Below are 21,016 nucleotides of genomic sequence, written 5' to 3' on the forward strand. Positions count from 1 at the left end.
CAGACTCCTAAAAAAAAAAAAAAATCTGACTTAAATTATCAATAGTGTTGAGGCTGAAAATCTCTGCCATTAGTCCACTGAAACCAGGTAGAATTATCCACCTTATTGGTGGCCACCCTGTGTTAAACCAATATTTCTCAAACACTTAATAGGCATATGAATTATCTGAAGATCTGGTGAAAAGCCTGTACCTCTTTTTGGCCTTGTTTAAAACAGAATTGGAAAGTAAAATCACCAAAGTTTTTAAAAAGGAAAAAAAACACTTTTCCACAAATTAAGTCAATTATAAATATGTATGTCCCAGGACATGTATGACTGGAATATGCTAATAGAATTCATAAAAATTCACCAAAGCATTCCCATTCACTTCATTTATAGGAAAGCTTTGTTTGAAAAGCATGTACTAAAACTGAGTTAAATGTGCTTTCATACATCATCCTTAAAAACTTAGATTCTACTGGTATCTTTGAAGTAAAAATTCCACAGCTGTTAGAACTGATCCATTATGTAACATTCTATCATGCAGTCAGTTATAAACAGTTTGGAACCAGACTCAGTTTTTGAAAATAGCACTCAAATCTTAGATTTGGTAACGAAAAGAATGATTTTTAAATCTTATCAGAAAATTAAATTCATAGATTCCTGGAAAATGCTTACATTTAAAACACTGGCTTTATTCAAATACTACCCACCTATACATTAAAAAAACAAGCAGATTAGAAGTAATTGTTTTATTCTTCCAACTAAATTCCAGTACTACAAGGGCAGTAAAACAATGATACACTGGGGGGGGGGGGGGGGGGGGATGCAGCAATAAACATTTGTTAAAAAGACTGATAGAATAAATAAAAACTACCAAAAAAAAAAAAAAGAGAGAAAATCATATAAACCCATTCCGAAACCCCCAAAATTCCTGAAATACAGAAATGCCCTCCTCCTTCACTATTTCACAGGAAGCACTGTAGGCTATTTGCTTAATAATGTCCTGGGATTACATTCTAAATTATTAATAACTGGTTACAGCTTGGTTGTAGTGCACAATTAAAATCACACTAATTTCATCTGAAGTGTCATTCTACAGTTTTATTTACACAACCATTGAAGGGCATGTTCTTAGAATACCAGCTTTAATCCTTTTCAAACATATTAATATAAGAAGCCAAATTGTAATGATACAGCAAATGAGGCCACTGGCATTAATACAGGTAGCAGAAGTCCACATCCAGGTGGTACTGACATCAAGGAAATTTCCAAAACCAGTTGCTGCCTAAGAGTGGTTGCCACAGACGAAAGCCTGAAATAACCTGTATTCAAAGGGGGGTATTGGCATTGCTGCATGTCATGATTGGGACTTCTTGCAACAATTCAACAAGGAACAAGGCAGCCCACAAATGCAGAAAATGTGATTCATGAAACATCTAAAGAGGGAGAAAAGAAAAAATTAGTGCAAAGTCCAATTCAAAATTCAAACACATACCAGATTTTTATCCCCAATAGTGCCCTAGGTCAGCAATTTTCAACCTTTCCATTTCATGGCAACATAAACTAATTACTAAAATTCTGCAGCAACCAAATATTTTTTTTGCCAGTCTGACAAAAAACAGGCATAATTTTGATTCATTCACACCAGATGGCTACTGTTGTGTTGGCTGCTGTCATACATACATACATACATATATATATATATATATATATATTTTTTTTTTTTTTTTTTTTAATGAAAAGGGAAAAGAGATCAGTGCCCCCGACTAAATAATCAAGTACTGCACATTTTAAAAATTCTTATTGCACACCAGCATGCCTCTTGTGGTACACCAGTTGAAAAATCACTGCCCTAGGTATTTAAATAACCAAAATAAACCTTAGTAAAATTTGTTGCCTTATTTCCTTCAGGCTATTAAGATAATTATAATAAATGTCTTCTTAAAAGATTGTTTTCAGTTCATATATGCAATACTTACAACTAGCAGGCTGTTCTCCATATCGTCGCATTATTTGATCATGCGTAAACTTCACAAATGCATCATACTGTTCTATAAATAAAGGTACATGTGAATTATATGACTTGCAAAATGCCCTCTAATTAGAGCCAGATAAACTCTGAAAAATCCAATGTGTATAGTGGAACAATCCTAAGTTGGCACTTAATCAGACACATATAACCTTAGTAATAATTACAGTATATCATATGGAAACCTACATTTTAATTCAAATCACATGACTTCATATATAGGCTAGGTAGGGTATATTTCTTAACCTATTAAAAAATAAAGGGCTTGAATGCCCTGGCTAGGTAGCTCAGTTGGCTAGAGTATCATCCTGATATGCCAAAGTTGCAGGTTCGATCTCTGGTCAGGGCACATATGATGGTCGATCAATGAATGCATAGACAAGTGGAACAATAGAGCGATGTTTCTCTTCTCTTATCAATACATTAAAAAAAATTATTTTAAATAAATGGCTTGAAATAAAAAGATCTTTGCACTCTGAAAGTTTATTATATGTGATATATAAATGGCAAATTCACTGCAATGAGAGGAAATAAAGATAACAAAAGCTTTAAAAACCTGTAACCTAATCAGATGTCACAGAAAAAGATGTTATATACTTAAGCAAATTCTCTTGCCTATATTAGCACCTTGATTTAACTCCTTAAGAATCAAAAAGCTTTTAATACTGATCCCATAAAATCTGTGGCATAAATATCAGGGTGGGGAATTCTAATTAAATCACCATACGTAACAAATTTTATTCATGCATTTACATTATCAAGTTTTACTATATTTTTCTTTTTTGGATAATTAAGGCTGCAGCAGCTTGATACTTGAAAATGATGTACACAGTGCCAGTTAGATTATTTCAAGTTTCTAGACAAAGTTGATGGCAAAGTTATGAAAGATATGAAATCCAAAAATCGAATCAAATTTACATCAAAAGAGAAATCTAATTCACTTAGACTGCTGCTGATCTACATGACTAACAACTAGTTTCTTGAGGTCACTAAGGAGGGCCATGAGCTACTGAAAGATTCCTCAGAAAACATATTGTACCAGTATACAGTAAAGGTAAATTTACTGACATGAAGTACATATGGGAAATAATGCATTTCTTATGGTGAGTTTCTGGGAGACTAAATAAACTCAAACCTGCAAGTTTTGTGTTCAGTATTTCTTCATACTCTTCTCGAACTTTCTCTTCACGTTCTTTCAACAAACGTTCACAGATCATCCCAACCTGCCGTAGAGTGAATAAGGGCTGTTCTTTTTTTAATGGTGAGGATGTTGCAGATGAAGTCCCTACAGAGAACATGAACAGCAACAACAAAACACCTGATTTAGAGCCATCATAGAAAGTGTCTCCTGTCATTTGAATATTTTGCTGTGATTGGAAAAACACAGCAAGATGCATGCAATCAAATATAAGAGAAAAAGCCTGAAGATGAGTGGAGAAAACTACAAAATACAAACAAAACTTAATTAAAGTTTTTGTTTTTTAATTAGTGATATTAGCTAGGAAACCACTTTTTAAAAATAAATACTGAGCATATATTCCTAATATTCAATATTAAATTTAATTGTTCAGAGTCTTTAAAGATTGTTAATCTAAAAGCCACTTGTGGTATAATCAGATAGTGATACTTGATATAAAATATTTCTTAGGAATGCATTTTTCTTAAAATACTACTTAAGGCAATTTGATTTTCGAGAACATCATTCCTCACTTCTTGAAAAGAATATCTGAAATTAATATTTCTGAGAAGTCAGAACAGTCCTCTTGTTATAACACTGCTTCAAGTATTTTATGTACATACAAATATATGAATTTGCTACTAATAATGTGTCCTGCTCTAATATCTGTCCCTGGTGTAGCCCCAATTCCTCTTTTCACTTGTTCCTTATAATCTGCAGAAACTATGTTTCTGAGGGCTGTTTCAATAGTAAGAATAAAAGTATCCCAGAGCTTTATTTATACCACCTAAAGCAGTCCATAACTACACCAAGGCTGTCTTTATTAACTTTCAAACTCCCAGCTTTGTTAGCTGAACCTGCCAGTTAATTGATCTATGAAATAAACTGACTACTAAATGATGATCTTTGTTTCCTGCTGATATAGTCTAGTCTCTATCTTCACCTCCCCTTACCACATTTTACCCACTTATACCTGGCCTTCCGATTGGCAGTACTGTAGAATTTAGTTTTAAACAAGTTCATGTTTCCTAATCTAATTTGATTTCACTGTTTTATAGCCTTTTAATATATATATATATACACACACACGCACGCACATATGTGTGTGTGTGTGTGTGTGTGTGTGTTCTGCCACATTTTCCTATCCCTGCTGGGAGGGAGAGGAAAGAAGGCAGGCAACTACTGTCAGGAGAAAAACTTTTGCTGAGAACTTTACTAAAGGTAGGAGCCACTTTTGATGGCTGTTCTAGCAAGAAGCTTTTCTTCCCCTTCACTTCAAATAGCCCTAATTTTTCTGCCCTTTTTAAAGTGTTACTTGCAAGCTACTCCCTCCAACAAAAGATAGGTAAAAAAGAACAATGGATCAAAATAATCCACTTTTAGGAATCTATCCAAATAGGACAAGTGCATGAAGGTACATGTATGGAAACAATTTTGTAATAAATATTGTAACAGCAGAAATTCAGAGTCTAATTTATTAATGGTTAAATAATTATGAAAAATCCATAAAATAAATATTCAGCTATGGCAAGGTACATATATACCTAACAGAAGCACATGGTATATTGTTTGTTATTTATTTCTTTAATGGAGGCTGCAAATCATAGCACTTTTGGGGACCTCCACTTGGGAATATTATATACATGTCAGTTGTGTTTGGATAATGGGCATCCAGGTGGCAATTACTTATTTTGTACCATATTTTAAAGACATCATGCATTATTATATAAATGTTTAAAAATTAAAGGGAGAAATAGGAGCTTAAGTGACTAAAGGACTACTTTTCCCCATACTAAATAACATTTCCTTTCACTTATTTATTATTACCTGGTGAAGCTGGTCCACTGAGAAGAAATGCATGTGGCTGTGCATCAGAAGTACAACATGGATCTGTTTGCTGGAAACTAGTTTCTAAATGTCTTCTCTTCTGCATGCGTTTATACTCTTGTTTTATGTTGTACAGAATTTGTTCTAAAAGAAAAAATTTTAATTTGGCAAGATAAATACTTCCAAGGTTTTTTTATTTTTTTGTTTTTTTTAAAGAAGGTTCTTTATAGCCATTAGCCCATGGTAAAATGGGTTTTGTCATACGTCATTTCACTCAATGTCACAGAACCTATCAGTGATGTGAAGACTTACTGTACATTTCAAAAAGTTAATTCCAAAGCAAAATTACACAAAAATTAAAAGTGAGAAGTGACAGTAGGTCAGCAAAATGATAGAATACATGGAATTAAAAAATTATCATACATTAAATGGTCATGGCCATTAATATTAAGCTCAACAAAAACTATGAGTATTAGAGCATTAACATCAAAGCTTTGTTCTGAACCTTGAGGGGAAAACCCATGTAAAATGCTTGGTACATTACAGGCACTCAGTAAGAACCATTATACTGCAGTGCCATTATCTTTAACCACAACCATGGAAACGGGTAGAATTATATCAAGCATGTCTTCTAGTCCAGTATGATTCATTTTAGAACGATTTCTAATTCAAGACAGTTACCATTTGGTCTCTAGAAAATCCCTCCCTGAGGTTTCCATTCCCCTCCAAACAGACTTTCTCACAATCACCACAGCTCCTAAATTAACAGGCTATCCATTTGAAACTACAACAGGTCCTTGAATAACATCATTTCATTTGATGTCAGTTTCTTTTTATAACACTGATGAGATACCACAGGAAGTTAAGTCCTGTTTATATTAATCAGCCTATGGTAAAACTGGTTTTGTTATATGTCCATGACGTGAAGTGAGGAGTTAAAATACATCCCAAGAAGTTAATCGCAATCCAAAACAAAATTAAACAAAAAAGAAAATTAAAAGTTATGGTGGTAACTAACAGGCAATAATATGATTCATAAATATTATGGGCTATAACTTTAACAACTTTACAATGATGAACTGATTTAAACATTAAGAACTCAATTGAAGACTAAAGATTTTTGTTAAGAAAAGAACAATCTTTTTAAAAAATATTTCATACTGGTGGTTTTCTTAGGCATATATTAATTGTTTTCTTATTTTATATTGTTTCCCTAGTAAGAAGAACTTTTAGGGCTTTTGAGAGAGAGACTGAGGGTTCATTAATCAGTCCCCTGAACATTTTATATTAAGTCTTTTCAGTATTTTAACTGAAAAGGGGGTGGGGAATATAAACTGCAAAATATATACTCAGGGAAGATTCCATTTATGTACAAAAAATTTTTTTGATCCTCACCTGAGACCATGCTTACTGAGTTTAAAGAAGTGAAGGAAGACGAGGAGGGGGGAGACAGAGAGAGAGAGAGAGAGAGAGAGAGAGAGAGAGAGAGAGAGATCAGTTGTTTCTTGTACGTGCCCCGACAAGGGACCAAACCAGCAACCTAGGCATGTGCATGAACTTTGAATTTACAGGACAATGCTCTGACTAAGCCACGCTGGTCAGGGCCATTTATGTAAATTTTTTGGGTAAACAAACCTGCTTATATATACATGAATGTGCAGTGCAAGTACAAAATCACATTTTGGAATAATTAACCTTTAGGGTGGTTTTGTAGGGATGCTTTAGCTATATTTAACATTTTTCAGAATATTAACATTTGCTTATATCAAAGTTATTTTCATCTTTTTCCATCCAATTGAAATGTTTGTAATTCAAAAACAAATTTACCCATGTAAAATAAGATGGGTATTTGAACAATTATGCACCTTGATTGATAGAAATGGGATTTCCTATGATTCAGAGGTGTTGAATAAAACTGGTGCAACATCCTATACCAATCAGGACAAGTTCACGTATCCTTATTTTTTAATAACTCTTTCAGTAGCAATATTCTAAAAGGTTTCAAAATTGTGGTGGTTTGGTCTCATTCACTTATTACTTCCTACTGAAAGCTAACACCATCCTGATCAAAAGTTCATCCAAAGTATCCTAAAGTTTATTCACAATCAGACATTTCAAATGTACTATATATAGCAGAGTAACCTGACCTTAACACCTTTTGTATGACTTATTCTTTGATCACCACGAAGCTATTCTCAGATTACTTTAGTCTTTTCACTTCACAAAAGTCAACCAAAGCACAACTAAGATATACCAAAAGAATAGTTGGAACAAATAATTCATTCGACCGTCTCAAAAAGATCTAAGCTAGGATTAAGATATGGTCAAATTAAAAACTTTATCTTTATATACTCCCCACAACCACCATTTTAACAAACCAAGGAATTTTAAGTTGTAATTTACAAATGAATTCGATTTAAATGTATAATTCAAGAAGTTCTGGAAAATGCATAGTCTTAGAACCACCATAATCATAAGAACTTTATACCACCCCCAAAGTTCTCTCACGCTATTTACCACCTTCACCACTGCCACTACTCACCTATTGTCACTGTATAGTTTTGCCTTTTCTAAAATGTCATATAAATGGGATAAGATTTTTGTGTGTGACTTCCATCACTCAGCTAAATGCTGTTGAGATACATACATGGTACTGTATGAATAAGTAATTCCTTCCTTTTTATTAACAAATAGTATTCCATTGTGTGTGTGTGTACCATAACTTATCTGTTCTTTTAATGGACATTTGGATTATTGCCAATTTGGGGCTATTATCAACAAGGCTATCATGAATATCCAGGTACAAGTCTATGATTGGGCAAATACCTAAGAGTGGGGGCTGAATGGCCTAATTATATGGTAACTGCATGGCTTTACTTTGTAAAAAACTGCCAAACCATTTTCCAGAGTACTTATACCAGTTTGCATTCCCACCAGCAATGAAAAGTCCCAGCTGCTCCACCTCTTTGTCAACACTTGATACTGTCAGTTAAAGAGCTGAAGAATTCTGAATGTTATTGCCTGCACTGCTTTTTACATCTAACAGGCTGCAACTATGCCATCTAAGCTCCACTGTGCCCTCAAATGTTCTAATACTGGTAACATGCGATTAACAGTGTTATGCAGTATTTAACTTCACCACTATCTCCGCAACACAAGTAGCAAAGTAGCCAACAGCTAACTGTAAGCCTCAAACTCAATTTACCTCAATTCAAAAGTATAAGCAGTTTTGAAGCTGATTAACTCAAGAAATTTCCCCAGATTCAATCCAATAGCAGAACTCACACTGTAAGCTCAACCTAGTTATTTGCCTGATTTAAGTTGCTTCCATACCAGCTAGATAAAGGCCTTCCATACATCAATAAAGTGCCTATGTTCACTTAAGTCATAAGATACTTAAATCTAGCCATCTCTTATCAACCTAGGAAATGGTATTTTATTCCAAGTATATGTAACATCTGACACTGTTTTGCCAACACAATTGGCAATCCATCAGAGAAAAAAGTCAAAGTTTCACTTACACAATCAGTTGCACATTTGAGTTTTAGTCATACAGCTTTCATACCTGACCAGGAAGCACAGACTGAATTTGCAGCAATTCACTTAAAAGAGCAAACTATGTAGTTACCTTTAAGACAGTCTACACAACAAATGGCTGTACATCCCCTTTGCAAGATTCCCCAAACTACATCACTCTTTCATAATAAAATACTGCTAAGACTTGCTTCCACTGTACTAGATTAAATGAAAAATCATTAACAAATTCTATGATCTGTAATAACATTTTCATTCCCAAATCTAGTAAATGCCATTGAAAATGCAAATAAAATTATCCTCCTTTAATAGGTAGTAGTAGATTATCAATAAGCCAGACTGACTCCTTTCGAATAAAAAAACAATGACAACAAAAAACACCAACCAACCAAAATGTGAAAAGAAAAAGCCTGGCTTCAAAGAATATAACCTACTTCCAAAACTGTTTTACTATTCTTAATTGCCACTGATTACTTGAGAAAGCCTGGATACAATGAGAAAAATAAAAAATATAAACAGGAAAAAGCAGCTGACAGGATAAAAAAAATAACTGAGTTCGTAAGGTTAAAAAAAAACGCATTAAGATGGAACTGAGAGCAAAATGAGAAATATGGAATTATAAGTAACTAAAAATGTGTTTAGAGAACAAAATTTGGGGAAAGGAGTTATTAACTATCTGTTTCCTAGAATACATAAAAATGTCTTAAAAAAATCTGTGACACTAAACTTTTGATCCAGACTTGTATAAGACTTAACTGTTTTCCTACTGACATCATTAAGTCCCATTAACAGTTTTAAGTTTAGGTGTAGTATAAAACCCTTTTATTTCACTTTATATGCTTATTTTTCTATGGTATATCTTCAAAAAATCAAAGTGAAAGTTCATTTAGACAGATAACTAGAACAGTGGGATTAACTAATAAAATAAATCTTGCAAGTCTCAGGAACACAAATGTAATAATGGAAAACCTGTACACAAGTACGCAAAACCTGTAGTAACCACTAAGACCTAAAACTAAGAAAACGTTTAAAAAACAGTCCAAATCTAAAACTCTGAACTATATACTACATGTTGTCATGCCTACTTTATACATTAAAACACTAGTTGCTATGGAGACCCATCTTTGTAAATCAACTATTTTCCCATGATCTTCTGTTCAGAAACACTTCTTATTTTCACCTCAAAGGAACCTTAAGGACAATGTTCTTAACCAGCCAAAAGCTATTTAATAAAAAGAATGTGCTGATATCATTTTTAATTCACTTTAAAAGTATTGCTATGTCAAAGGGAGTTGGAACCAAATTTTAACACAAAATTGTGAAGTTATATCTACAGTTTTAACTTCTATTTGGATTAGCTTGAATCCTAATAGGCATAATATAGTTGCACAGAATTACATAAACATTAGGGTGTTATTACCTACAGTACTTTAAAATTTATATTACTTAATATTTTACTGTGTGAGAACCATTTGTTTATCTACAAGAGGAAGAAAAACTTGAATCACTGCAGGTCGAATTCTGTCATTTCACTGGTACTATAATAGCCAATGATTATTTATTTGAAATGACTCAATCTGTTAAAACCCTGCAGGAGTAAGTATAAAGTTTACAAATTGCACAATGGGAGTCACGAAAACAAAGAGCCCAACATCGCTCAAGTCAGCAGTTACCTCTTCCGTGTCACACCTCTATTTTATATTACACTAGATTCTAAAGGGATATGTTACTCCTGTTGCTTTTGCTGTTTAGCTCTTTAAATATCTGCAAGTACCTCTTCAAATAGCTTACAAGCTAGAAAAACAAAAAGTAATAAGAACAAACAAACGGCAGTAAATGGGGAAAAGAGAGAAAACTGAACCATCCAAATCCAAACCCCAATGCATGCATGTTACAGAACACATTTAGTGCCAAGGTAAGAAGTCCAGCTTCGCTTCCAATTAACCATGGCCATGAAGGTAAGGCTTGGAAGGACACACAGCAGACTCTCTGAGGACTCCAGGGAGCACAATCAAGCTGAAGAACAAACTAGCCTTCTATAATACAAGTTATGAGGGCACCCAAAATGCACACACACATAGAGCATCAACACATCTGGAAGGTTGCAAAATGATGATTCATGGGCTAAAGATATGTCTGGCTTGAATACTTTTTAACAAGTGTGAATTTGTGGCCAACGTTTAAAAGTTGGGTATTTTACATTAAAAGTCAGGTTTTTAGTTACTGTTGGGGTGGGGAAGTAATTGGACATGGTAAAGTTCAGATGAAGAGCGGCTGCTACCTTTTGGTCACAAGTTCTCAAGTGCTTTTAATCTTCAAGTGCACACATAAATCACTTGGGGAATGGAGCCTCAGACTCCATATTTTTAATGAGTTTCCAGGTGATGCAGCTGGTCAGTAGCAAGATTGAATTCACCTACTTTACTTCACTGATTTATATCACTTGCCTTAAACTGTGGGCATTTAAGTTTCTTTCCACGGCTTAAAATAACTCCCTACTGTGGCAATTAAAAAGAAAATTGGTTGGCTTATTTATTATTGGTCATACCAGGAAATGGAAGGGAAAAGAAAAACAGTGACGGCAGGGATTACTACAAGTATTCAATTTAAATATATTTAACGTGTATGAAATCACTGCTACCCTCACTTGTACGGCTACTCTAGCTCTATGGTGGACATACCCCTCCCTAGCAGGAAAATATTCTGTAAATCAATTTGAACTTGATTGGAAACTCATTACATGACATTAACACACACACATTAATTTTTCCTAACATACCTTTCTTAAAACCCATGTTCATTATGTTATTGATAGTGAACCAATGCAACTTTCATATTCTTTTTTCTAATTTTTATTTTTAATCCTTACCAACCTGAGGATATCCTTTTTATTGGTTTTAGAAAAGGGAAAGAGAGACAAAGATCACTGTGAGAGAGAAACATCAATCAGCTGCCTCCCCACATGGCCCTGCAACCTTGGTATGTGCCCTGACCAGGAACTGAACTTGAAACCTTTTGGTGTATGGGACAGCATTACAACCAACCGGGCCAGGGCAATATTATGCCTGCTTTTAAAAAGCAATTAAGACTACCTCACAACAGAGTCACTGACTGGAAGCCCACAGAGGTCTTTTGTTTATACCATACATTTTATAAATTTATCATAAATATTTAAAGGTCAACAGATTTCACAAAAATTATCACTTCTGAAAGGAGGGAAGACTTCTAAGAAGGTCCAAATTCTCGATGGCCCAATCTGAGAGGAATGGTCTGAACTAAATAAATTAGTCATCTGTGAGGAGAAACAGAAGCCAGAAGCATGAGTGTGATTGTTTAGGGACTATTAAGCTGGATAGAAGCAGACCTAAACATAGAACTAAGGAATTCTTAAGTTTAACTTCATGTTACATTCAGGTATTTACTTAAGGGATGATGCAAGAAACTGCCTCCTTTCAGGATAGGCATTGATATCTAACCAGAATGTTTTACTGGTGTTTTAAAAGTGAGGAAGTATTCTAAATTGGCAGCTCAGCACTGCCAACAGTACTGATTACAATGCCAGCCTCTGATAATGTATTTATTTTCACCTTGGGCCATGGATGGGTTAAGAGTGAGCACCAGCTGTCATAGCAGCCTAAAACCACCTATATGTTAAACTAATTAATTATACACTTAGGAAAGTTTTTGTTCCAGAGAATACTTCAGCATTGGGAACAAAGTAATCCTCTACAACAAAGGCAAATTTCAGGGACAGTAATGTTTAAAAAACTGGCTTTCTGCAATCTTTCACATTCTATTCTATATTCTGTTCCTCAATTGCTATATCAGTGCAACAATACAGAAAGGAAGGAGAGGAAGGAAGGAAGGAAGGAAGGAAGGAAGGAAGGAAGGAAGGGAGGGAGGGAGGGAGGGAGGGAGGGAGGGAAGGAAGGAAGGAAGGAAGGAAGGAAGGAAGGAAGGAAGGAAGAAAAGAAAAGAAAGAGAAAGAGATAAGAGAAGAAGAGAAAGAAGAAGGAAGGAAGGAAGGGAAAGAAAGGAAAGGAAAGGAAGGAAAGGAAAGGAAAGGAAAGGAAAGGAAAGGAAAGGAAAGGAAAGGAAAGGAAAGGAAAAGGAAAGGAAGAGAAAGGAAAAGGAAAGGAAAGGAAGGAAAGGAAAGGAAAGGAAAGGAAAGGAAAGGAAAGGAAAGGAAAGGAAAGGAAAGGAAAGGAAAGGAAAGGAAAGGAAAGGAAAGGAAAGGAAAGGAAGGAAAGGAAAGGAAAGGAGAAAGGAAAGGAAAGGAAAGGAAAGGAAAGGAAAGGAAAGGAAAGGAAAGGAAAAGGAAAGGAAAGGAAAGGAAAGGAAAGGAAAGGAAGAAAAGAAAAGAAAAGAAAATCAACTCTCCCAGGTCTCTCCCTCCAACCTTTAATTTTAGTTTGATTTTTGGAGTTTTTTAAGACCTAACATTAATGAAAATGAAAATGAATGCTAAACCAAAGTCAGACTACACATCATAGACTGAGACAATTTCAGAAATAGCCAATAAATAAGGTTCAACACTCACTAGAATAACTTTTTCTTTAAGGTTTCAAAAGTAGTAAATAAAACATGTGATTTAATCCAGTAACCCAATTTCAACAGTTAGGCTGCCAAATGTGAAAATAATGCTAATGTGGATAAATGTTCACACGGAACTAAAATGGGTACATTGTTAAAGCATAAAGATTAGAGTATTTTTATTCAAGTTTAGCTAATCAAGTATTAGCGCAGCAGTGGCTTTATAAGTAGTCCCCCCAGAGACCTTGTCTTTTCTTTGCCTGAACAGCACAGTATCTGAAACTCAAATGAGGTTCATAAAAGCTAGAGCAAGTGACTTCTAGAATAAGTATTTAGATTTTTTAATAATGTTGAGAAAAAACAGGTACTTACATAAGACCTAGAAATTAAAAATTAAGTCATATCAACAAATTATATTAATGGAAAGATTACAATTTCAACAAAGTCAAAATATTGTCAGGATGATTTGACCTATGACAACTGTGACAGAAACTTATGATTTATGATTTTTAAAGGAAGGAAGAAATCAGATTACACTCCAAGACAAACTACAAGTATACTTACTATGAGCTGTTTTTCTAGTCTAGAATGTTAAAAACAAAACAAAACAGAACAAAACATTACCACCACCCCAAAAAGGGAGACTACACAATCTGGCATACTATAAAATTCTGATCAAAAGGCCCAAAATACGTGTCAAACCTGACAACTTGTCATACACTAGAATTTTAATTTATATTCAAGGATAATCTCCCTGCTCAATATGATAATAGTTACAACATCTTATCACATGAGAAATTTACTGTAACTTAAAATAACTCAATTCTCTTAGAAATAAAAAATCAGAACTTCATAATACAAAGTACTTTCTCCTAAAAAATCATGTAAAATGTTTTAAAATGTTTCATCAAATGAGCCAATCTCTGAAAATGGTAATCTTTGTGACTGGGGCTATTTCAAATATTATAATAAACATAATCCATGTATAATATCATTGTCCAGAAAAATGAGGGAATACTAAGTATACTTCAAGTGCCTAAGAAAAACTATTGTTCATAATCTTAAACTAATTGCTGTATGTATTATCACTACCCATTTTTTTTGCACAATTTAAAAAATATATATTATCATATATTATAATTATCATATATTATAGCTATATTGTCACAAAAGTCTTTAAAAATTGGTTCAGAAGGAGGGGTAGAACTGAAATTACTTTAAAAAAACAAACAAAAAAACACCTTCAGCATCTCTAAGAACTTTGGGAAATGCCAAGGCTTGATTAAGTCACAATTTTAAACTCTGATATGACATTAACTAAGAAGGACAGTTTGGCAGAGAATACCTTTGGAGTTATTTTCAAAATATACAAAACCCATGTAACCCACCTCAAAATCCAGAGGACATTCCTGTTAAGTTTTATTGCTACAAGACTGCTGCTAATGGATCACATTTATCAGGTGCGTTTATAAGTTGAGAAATGTTGGTAAGTTGAGTTCTAGAATTCCTACACTCAGCAATAAAATTAAAGATAAATGTCATGAACTAAATTCATTTGTGAAGACCTCTGTACCATCTGCAGATGCCAGACTGGTTCATATAGGGTTGAACAAGTATTTCACCATTTACAGTTTTCTGAAAGTAGGTAGTCTTCTCAAAGGCAAGAAACTCACCACGGTTTCACATATTCATAGAGAACATACTGTGAGTCAATAGTACTAGCAGTGTAAACACCAAGGCTGCAGGAATCACAAGTTGCTAGTTAGTTCAGTTATAGGTACGTGAAAGGATCCACTCCCAAAATCATTATCCAGTTTCATGAGCCAACTATCCAAGAGATCCAAACTTAACCCATGCTATTATTCTGAAGGAGAACCAAGTTTCTTTTCAAATCGGAAAAATACACAAAACTGGGTACTTCCACCAAATCTCTTCTCAGCCTTTCAAACAAAAGCATTGCTATCATGTCTTTTCCTAAGCACTTAGGAAAGACCTACCTCAGTGATACACAGTGTATTCTTTTTCCCATAAAGCCATTCAAGGACTGAAGAAACTACAGTATTCCCTCACTTATCGCGGGTATTACGTTATAGATCCCTCTGCGACAGACAAAAATCCACGAGGTAGGAACCTTACATTTATTTTAGTATTTATATATATTTTAAGGCTTTATAAACCCTTCCCACATACTTAGAAACCGTTCCCAGTCCCTTATTAACCTTTCCCACTCCCTTATTAACCTTTTCCACACTTTTAAAAACACTAATGTTCTTAAACATATTCTACATTCTTAAACCTACGTAACTTTAACATATGTATACAGTGCCGCAAAATCCCGCAATATAGCGAAAATTCCGCGATAAATAATTAAATATACTTTAAAAAATCCCGCAATACAGTGAGGCTGCGATAAGCGAACCGCAATATGAAAAGGAACTACTGTATTCTCCTTTACATCTCAGATTATAGTTCTGTGGCAACCATGGTAAATAGCAGCATCTATAACTCAAGGGTAACTTCTCCCTGACCTAGCCATATTTACCCAATGTGTTTGTGTGCTCAAGTTCGGCTTTGTTTTTCTACTTTCAAAACAGAACATCTCAATGATGAATACAGTTACACTCTGCTTTTAATGGCCATAAACTGACAGAATTTTTAAATGCATAATTAACAGAACTATGAAATAACTGAAGCTACATACAGTCCTAAATAAAATATCAGGTTTAAAATCCCAAGTACAAAGACCATAAAAGCAGTTTATTTGCCAAATCCACTGAGAAAGTAGAAGCAACTTAACAGCTGTCTAAATAACCACAAAATATTAAAAACACTTCTGGTTCAACATAAATGACATCTGAAATGAAATGCTGCCTCCTCCAAAAAAATCTCATTTGTTTGCCTAGAACCATTTATACTTCATTTAAGCCAGCTGGTGTCTCTGCAGGCATGCATCAATGCAAATCCTTTCCCATTCACAAGCTGCAATTTCCATTTTTAATGGCAAGTTTCCAGCAAATACAATAAGTTCTTACAGTAGACTTTAACTCTTCATTCAACTCAATTCCTAAAGCAGGCTAGTCCAATGGTAACAAGACAATGTGTACAAAAGTGCCTAGCAAACTCACAAATAGGTTGACATTCACAGAAGGACCTCGTCACCAAACCATTCATGCATTTAGTACATAACTTATGAAAAGCAATATGTTGGATTTGACTGACAGTCTCTTGTAATGTTGCATAATATTTTGGTTTTATAAAAATAATTTTGTTGTTAGGAATGTCATGACAATCTTTTGGCTAAATGTTAATATTCTGAGATGTTTCAAAAAACAACGTGAGAATAGAAACCTTTAAATCTGTTTTCAACTAACTTACCAGGATGAGTGCTGACACAGCTATTAGAGGCATTCATTTCCCCCATTAGTTAATGCTTTTCACACACACACACACAGTCATTCAATTTTCCTTTTTCACATCCGTGGTATTATAAACTGCTGACACCCTAGACCAGGGACATGCAATCTTTTTCTGTAATGGATCAGACAGTAAATATTTGAGCTTTGAGGAAAAAAATAGTCCCTGTCACACCTACTCAACTCTGCTATTGTAGACTGCAATAAAGAATGCTAAAAAAATTTATAAAGGGCTGTGTTCTAATAAAGCTTTATTTGTTAGCCCCTTTTCTTTTTCCTGGTATGAGGCTGCAACAGTCTGAAAAACAATGATTTAAATAATAATAAAGTCAAACTTTGGAATCACCTTCCAGGATGACTAAAATAAACTAGGGTTTAAAACAGATGTCCACTTTCCTGAAACTACTAGTAATGCCACAACATGACTTCAGCTACACATCAGAAGACACTATGTAAGTATCCAGAGAAGAATAATGATAACGATAAATTATATACATGCGCTGAAAAAAAATTAACTTCAGTACTCTAGGTCTAAATTGTTTGAATTACATTTGAATTCACAGAAATGAAAACAGTTTCCACAGTCTCAACCTCAATTTGGTAAGTCACTTTCCATTTCCAATCCTAGCTACTTATTTCAGCTTAGGATATATGGGTATTCACTTTTGTAAAGTTTAAAAATCACCTCTGTTTAAAATAGGAAACTAAAATTTAGGTGCTTGGAAAAATTATTTCCAAGTCTGGTGACAAGAAAACTGGGAAGCTCTTTGATACCTGCACAACACTGCAGCTCCCATTATGACAACATCATTACAAAAACCACAAAGAAGCATGCCCCAAACTGGCCATGAAAACACAAAGCCAAACTACATGTAAAATGTCATTTAAAATGAGTTACAAAAAGCAGATTTTAGCAATTCAAAACTAGCAATTTTAGCTGCTTTTCTCAAGTCAACTTTTTATGTTAATACTCAAATTAGTTGTAACAACTAAATAACTTAAACTCAATAAAACTCAATTACGGTGATTTTACAGTTCAGGATACGATCAACTTTCAGGAGTAAATGTCAAAAACATCTTGAAGAAGAGGGGAAAACAATATTTTGGAAAATGTGAATTTGAATTATCAGGCTTAAACAATTCCAATCGTTTTTACTATCCACTTAATTGAAATTTGAGATAACATGAAGCCAATGCATTAGCCAATGCTATAAATATATCAATGAAATGACAAAATTTACCAAGGCTCACAATTCTTTCTGAATAAGTTCCTTTTGAAGTGAGGACAAATGTGTAACAACCCCTGGCACGTTTACCATATACGTGTTCAAGACTATTTTAGTATTGAGATATATTTTAACTCCCGAACCTAATTCTATATTAATTCACCCTGTGGACTGAAATTTACTGCTGGTTAGCTAGAGCTATTTTTAAATGGCCTAATTAGTTAAGTACAGATTCCACGGTATTTCCATTTTCAATGATTTTACTAAAAAGATGAACCCTAAAAATAATGTTCATCACTAGGAGTTCATTCTTAATTATTTTTTACTGTAAAGCCTAACAATAAATCAATAAATACCTTTATATAGAAGACAGCTTAGGTATGGTCACTAAATAAAAGTAGAAATTCCTCTGAAAACTCACTGCAACTCTACAACAGTATGTACTTAAGTTAGACCAAATATTTAATGGGGATAAAAGGAAGCTCCTTATTATTTGAGGAAGGATATTTTAAAATCTGACCTGAAAAAGACAAAACTGAACTAAGTCAATTCCAAAGGGAAGTTACTAAGCAGGCCCACAGATTTTTTTTTTTTTTTAAGCTAATGGAAACATCTAAATCAAGCTATTAAAAGGCTTTGTCTACAGGTCATGTTATTATCAAAGGCTCAAACACAAAGGGAACAGATTCATACTACCAGCCCACAAAAGCCTATTCCTAGGACTGTGCCAGGGGCACACAAGGGCTTTCCAAGTAAAGAAAAATGGCACACACACTGCAGTACAAAGCTGCCAAAAGGCCTTTTCCCTGTAGTCACTTTCAGGAAATGTTTCAAGATGAAAAAGCAAAATAGTCTGAAGTCCCTTGGAATCTTAGGTTAATTTACTATTTCCAAGGCCTAGGCTTTTCTCCCAACCTACTTTGTTGGGCACAAATAAAGTACTTCCAACTAAAAGCAACTACTCAGCTCCAATTTTCGATACAATTTGCTTTTCGTTTAAGTTCAAGTTTCTCAATTCTCAAGGTCTAGAGTGTAGTGTGATCATATTACAGGACCAGGGAAGAGCATTTTCTTTGTTGTTGACCCTGCTCGGAAAACAGGTCTTGACTCAGCCAAAGTGCCGTTCTTGTGGGTGATTAATGACAGGCCTAGATCTCGCCCCAATGACATCCATCCCCACCCCCCACCACCTCTGCACTAAAATCAGCCATGTCTGCACTGGAGGAGGGGCTGTCGCCTCGCCTGAAACCACCCAGCCCGAGGTAAAGGCTGCAACCAATCGATTTGGGGAGACAGCGAGATTCGCGTGAAATGTGACCCCTTTCTCGCCTAAATTTATAAGTAATATTGTCCTCTCTGATCATTTCCGCTGGGGCTCCCCCGACTACGGAAACACTCAATTCCAGTTATTCGACCCAAAGAAGAGGATCTTCCTCTTCCCCACAATACCCGGCAGGGCACAGCCCCTATCCACCCCACTTACCGACCCCCCTCCCAGCCCCCTTCACATCAGGCCATTTCTATTGTGTCTCGGAAGCTGCAGGAGTTAAAGAAATGTGGTCGCCCGACTACTTCGCTAACAACTAGGACCAATCTTACACCCCCACCCCTGCGGCCGCAACCCACCCCCGGAACCCCACTTGCCCACCCTGGCGAACGCGGGGCCGAGTCCCACCTGTGGTGAGGCGGGACGAGACGTCGCCGAAGGGGGACGGTTCCATTCTGAGATACTTCTGGGGTGAGGCGGCAGCGGCCGAGAAGGAGGCGGCGGTGGCCGCGGCCACAGACGACGGGGAGGCTGTGGCCGAGGTGGGCGCCGACAATGGCGCACATCGTCTCCTCTTCGGGGACGCTGGGCTCAGCAGCGGGTCGAAATCCAGAGTCCTTTTCAGTGTGGCTCCGCACGCCATGGTCGGAGCGGCCGAGGTGCCGGGCTCGGGTGAGGTTCAGAAAGGGTGACGGGAGGGGCGGGGGAGAGCAGGGACTCGAGGAGAGGCTATCCAGCGGGCTCAAGAGCAGAAAGGCGGGCGTCCAAACGCCTGTGAGGTGAGGGGAGCCGCCGCTGCCTCCGCGGCAGGGGCAGTGGCCGGGGCCGAGACGGGCGAGAGCGGGAGGGGCGGTGTCGGCAGCTCACGCCAGCCGCGTCAGGGGGGGCTCTTCCGCCTCCTTAGGAACGGATCCCCGGGGAGAGGCTCCGGGCGCCCCCGCCGTCCGTTCGAGCTTTGCGCCGCGCCGGAGGCGCTCCTGCGCTGAAACTGGCTCCCTTCGGCAGTCAATATCAGCCCCGTGAGGTGTGAGGCTGGAACGTGGCTCCTAAAACGCTCGAGTAGAGTCGGAAGCTTAAGACCGGCGGTCGATGAGGAGAGATTGCAAGGCAGCGGCGGCGGCGTCAGAAGCTCAAGCAAACACATCCAATCACTTCCCCCTCCGCCGTACGACTCTTCTACCCGCCGCCGGCCCCAATATGGCGTCAATAACAACGCCGCCGATTCAAATCCTGCGGAATCAGGGCGCGTGCGTCCAGGACGGGGCACCCCCTAGGGTGCATTCTGGGAGTTGTAGGTTTCTACTGCAGGGAGCAATCCGCGTGAAAAGCTGTTAGGAAGGAGTCGCGGAAACTACGACTCCCGTCATTCAAGGCGCGTCATTCCGAGTTCCGGGTTGGAATTTAAATCCCCCTACAGAGCTTGAATGTAAGAGGAACTAAGCAAAAGAAGCAAAAGAAAAGGCACTGAGAAACTGGGAGAGAGGAAGGCTAACCAGTATGGAAAACAGGCTTGAAAGACCTTTAAAATTTAGGACACAATTGTCCTGATACCGCTTCCACAGGGATTTAAAAACCAGAAAATAGGAAACTAACAGCCCAAGACATATGAGTTTCGGTAATACGAGTGCCAAAAGCAAAACCTGTCACATCGAGGGGCTAGGAAATAAGATTATGGAACCTACTTAAGATTACAGGAGAGAACAACAGTAATATCAGGTTACAGGATCCTTGATTGAACGCGATACTTTGCCCTTCCAGGTAGCTGCTTGCATCCACTTAGTAATTCTGCAAAGCCAATTTCACCCTGTAAATGAATAGGATTTGAATATTATACAGAACCAAATTTTTTTGCTTTAGGTAAAAAGCGAATGATAGAAAAAATTGTATTATCTATGTTGAATATTGGTGTATATCTTGTGAACGGGAAAAATAAAAGACATAATGTATGGAATAGATGCTGGACCCATTTTGTAAGCAGAGAAAACATTTTTTCCTAGAAGTTGTGCTTTTAATTAGGTGCCTAGAATA

General features: G+C 36.4%; 1 protein-coding gene across 1 annotated transcript; it reads right to left on the bottom strand.

Annotated features, from left to right (window-relative positions):
• Window positions 1-716: 716 nt before the first annotated feature.
• AKIRIN2 (akirin 2) lies at window positions 717-20,204 on the bottom strand. Its single transcript, XM_090279660.1, has 5 exons — window positions 19,397-20,204; window positions 5,016-5,159; window positions 3,147-3,296; window positions 1,962-2,033; window positions 717-1,418 (listed from the first exon to the last, which is right to left on the bottom strand). The coding sequence occupies exons 1-5, from the start codon at window positions 19,629-19,631 to the stop codon at window positions 1,408-1,410; spliced, it is 612 nt and encodes a 203-aa protein (XP_090135786.1). The 5' UTR covers window positions 19,632-20,204; the 3' UTR covers window positions 717-1,407.
• Between the last annotated feature and the right edge of the window lie 812 nt (window positions 20,205-21,016).

This window comes from Furipterus horrens, unplaced genomic scaffold (assembly GCF_987537825.1).
Source record: "Furipterus horrens unplaced genomic scaffold, mFurHor1.1.pri manual_scaffold_6, whole genome shotgun sequence".
Classification (NCBI taxonomy): Eukaryota; Metazoa; Chordata; class Mammalia; order Chiroptera; family Furipteridae; genus Furipterus; species Furipterus horrens.

Bases quoted from the DNA above. Each gene is read 5' to 3' on its own strand.
- AKIRIN2 (XM_090279660.1), bottom strand. From the start codon at position 19,631: ATGGCGTGCGGAGCCACACTGAAAAGGACTCTGGATTTCGACCCGCTG. The intron at 5,160-19,396 runs GTGGGACTCGGC...TTTTTCTTTTAG, and splicing joins CTCGTCCCGCCTCACCACAG to AACAAATTCTGTACAACATA. The intron at 2,034-3,146 runs GTTTGAGTTTAT...CTTTATTTATAG, and splicing joins ACTGAACACAAAACTTGCAG to AACAGTATGATGCATTTGTG.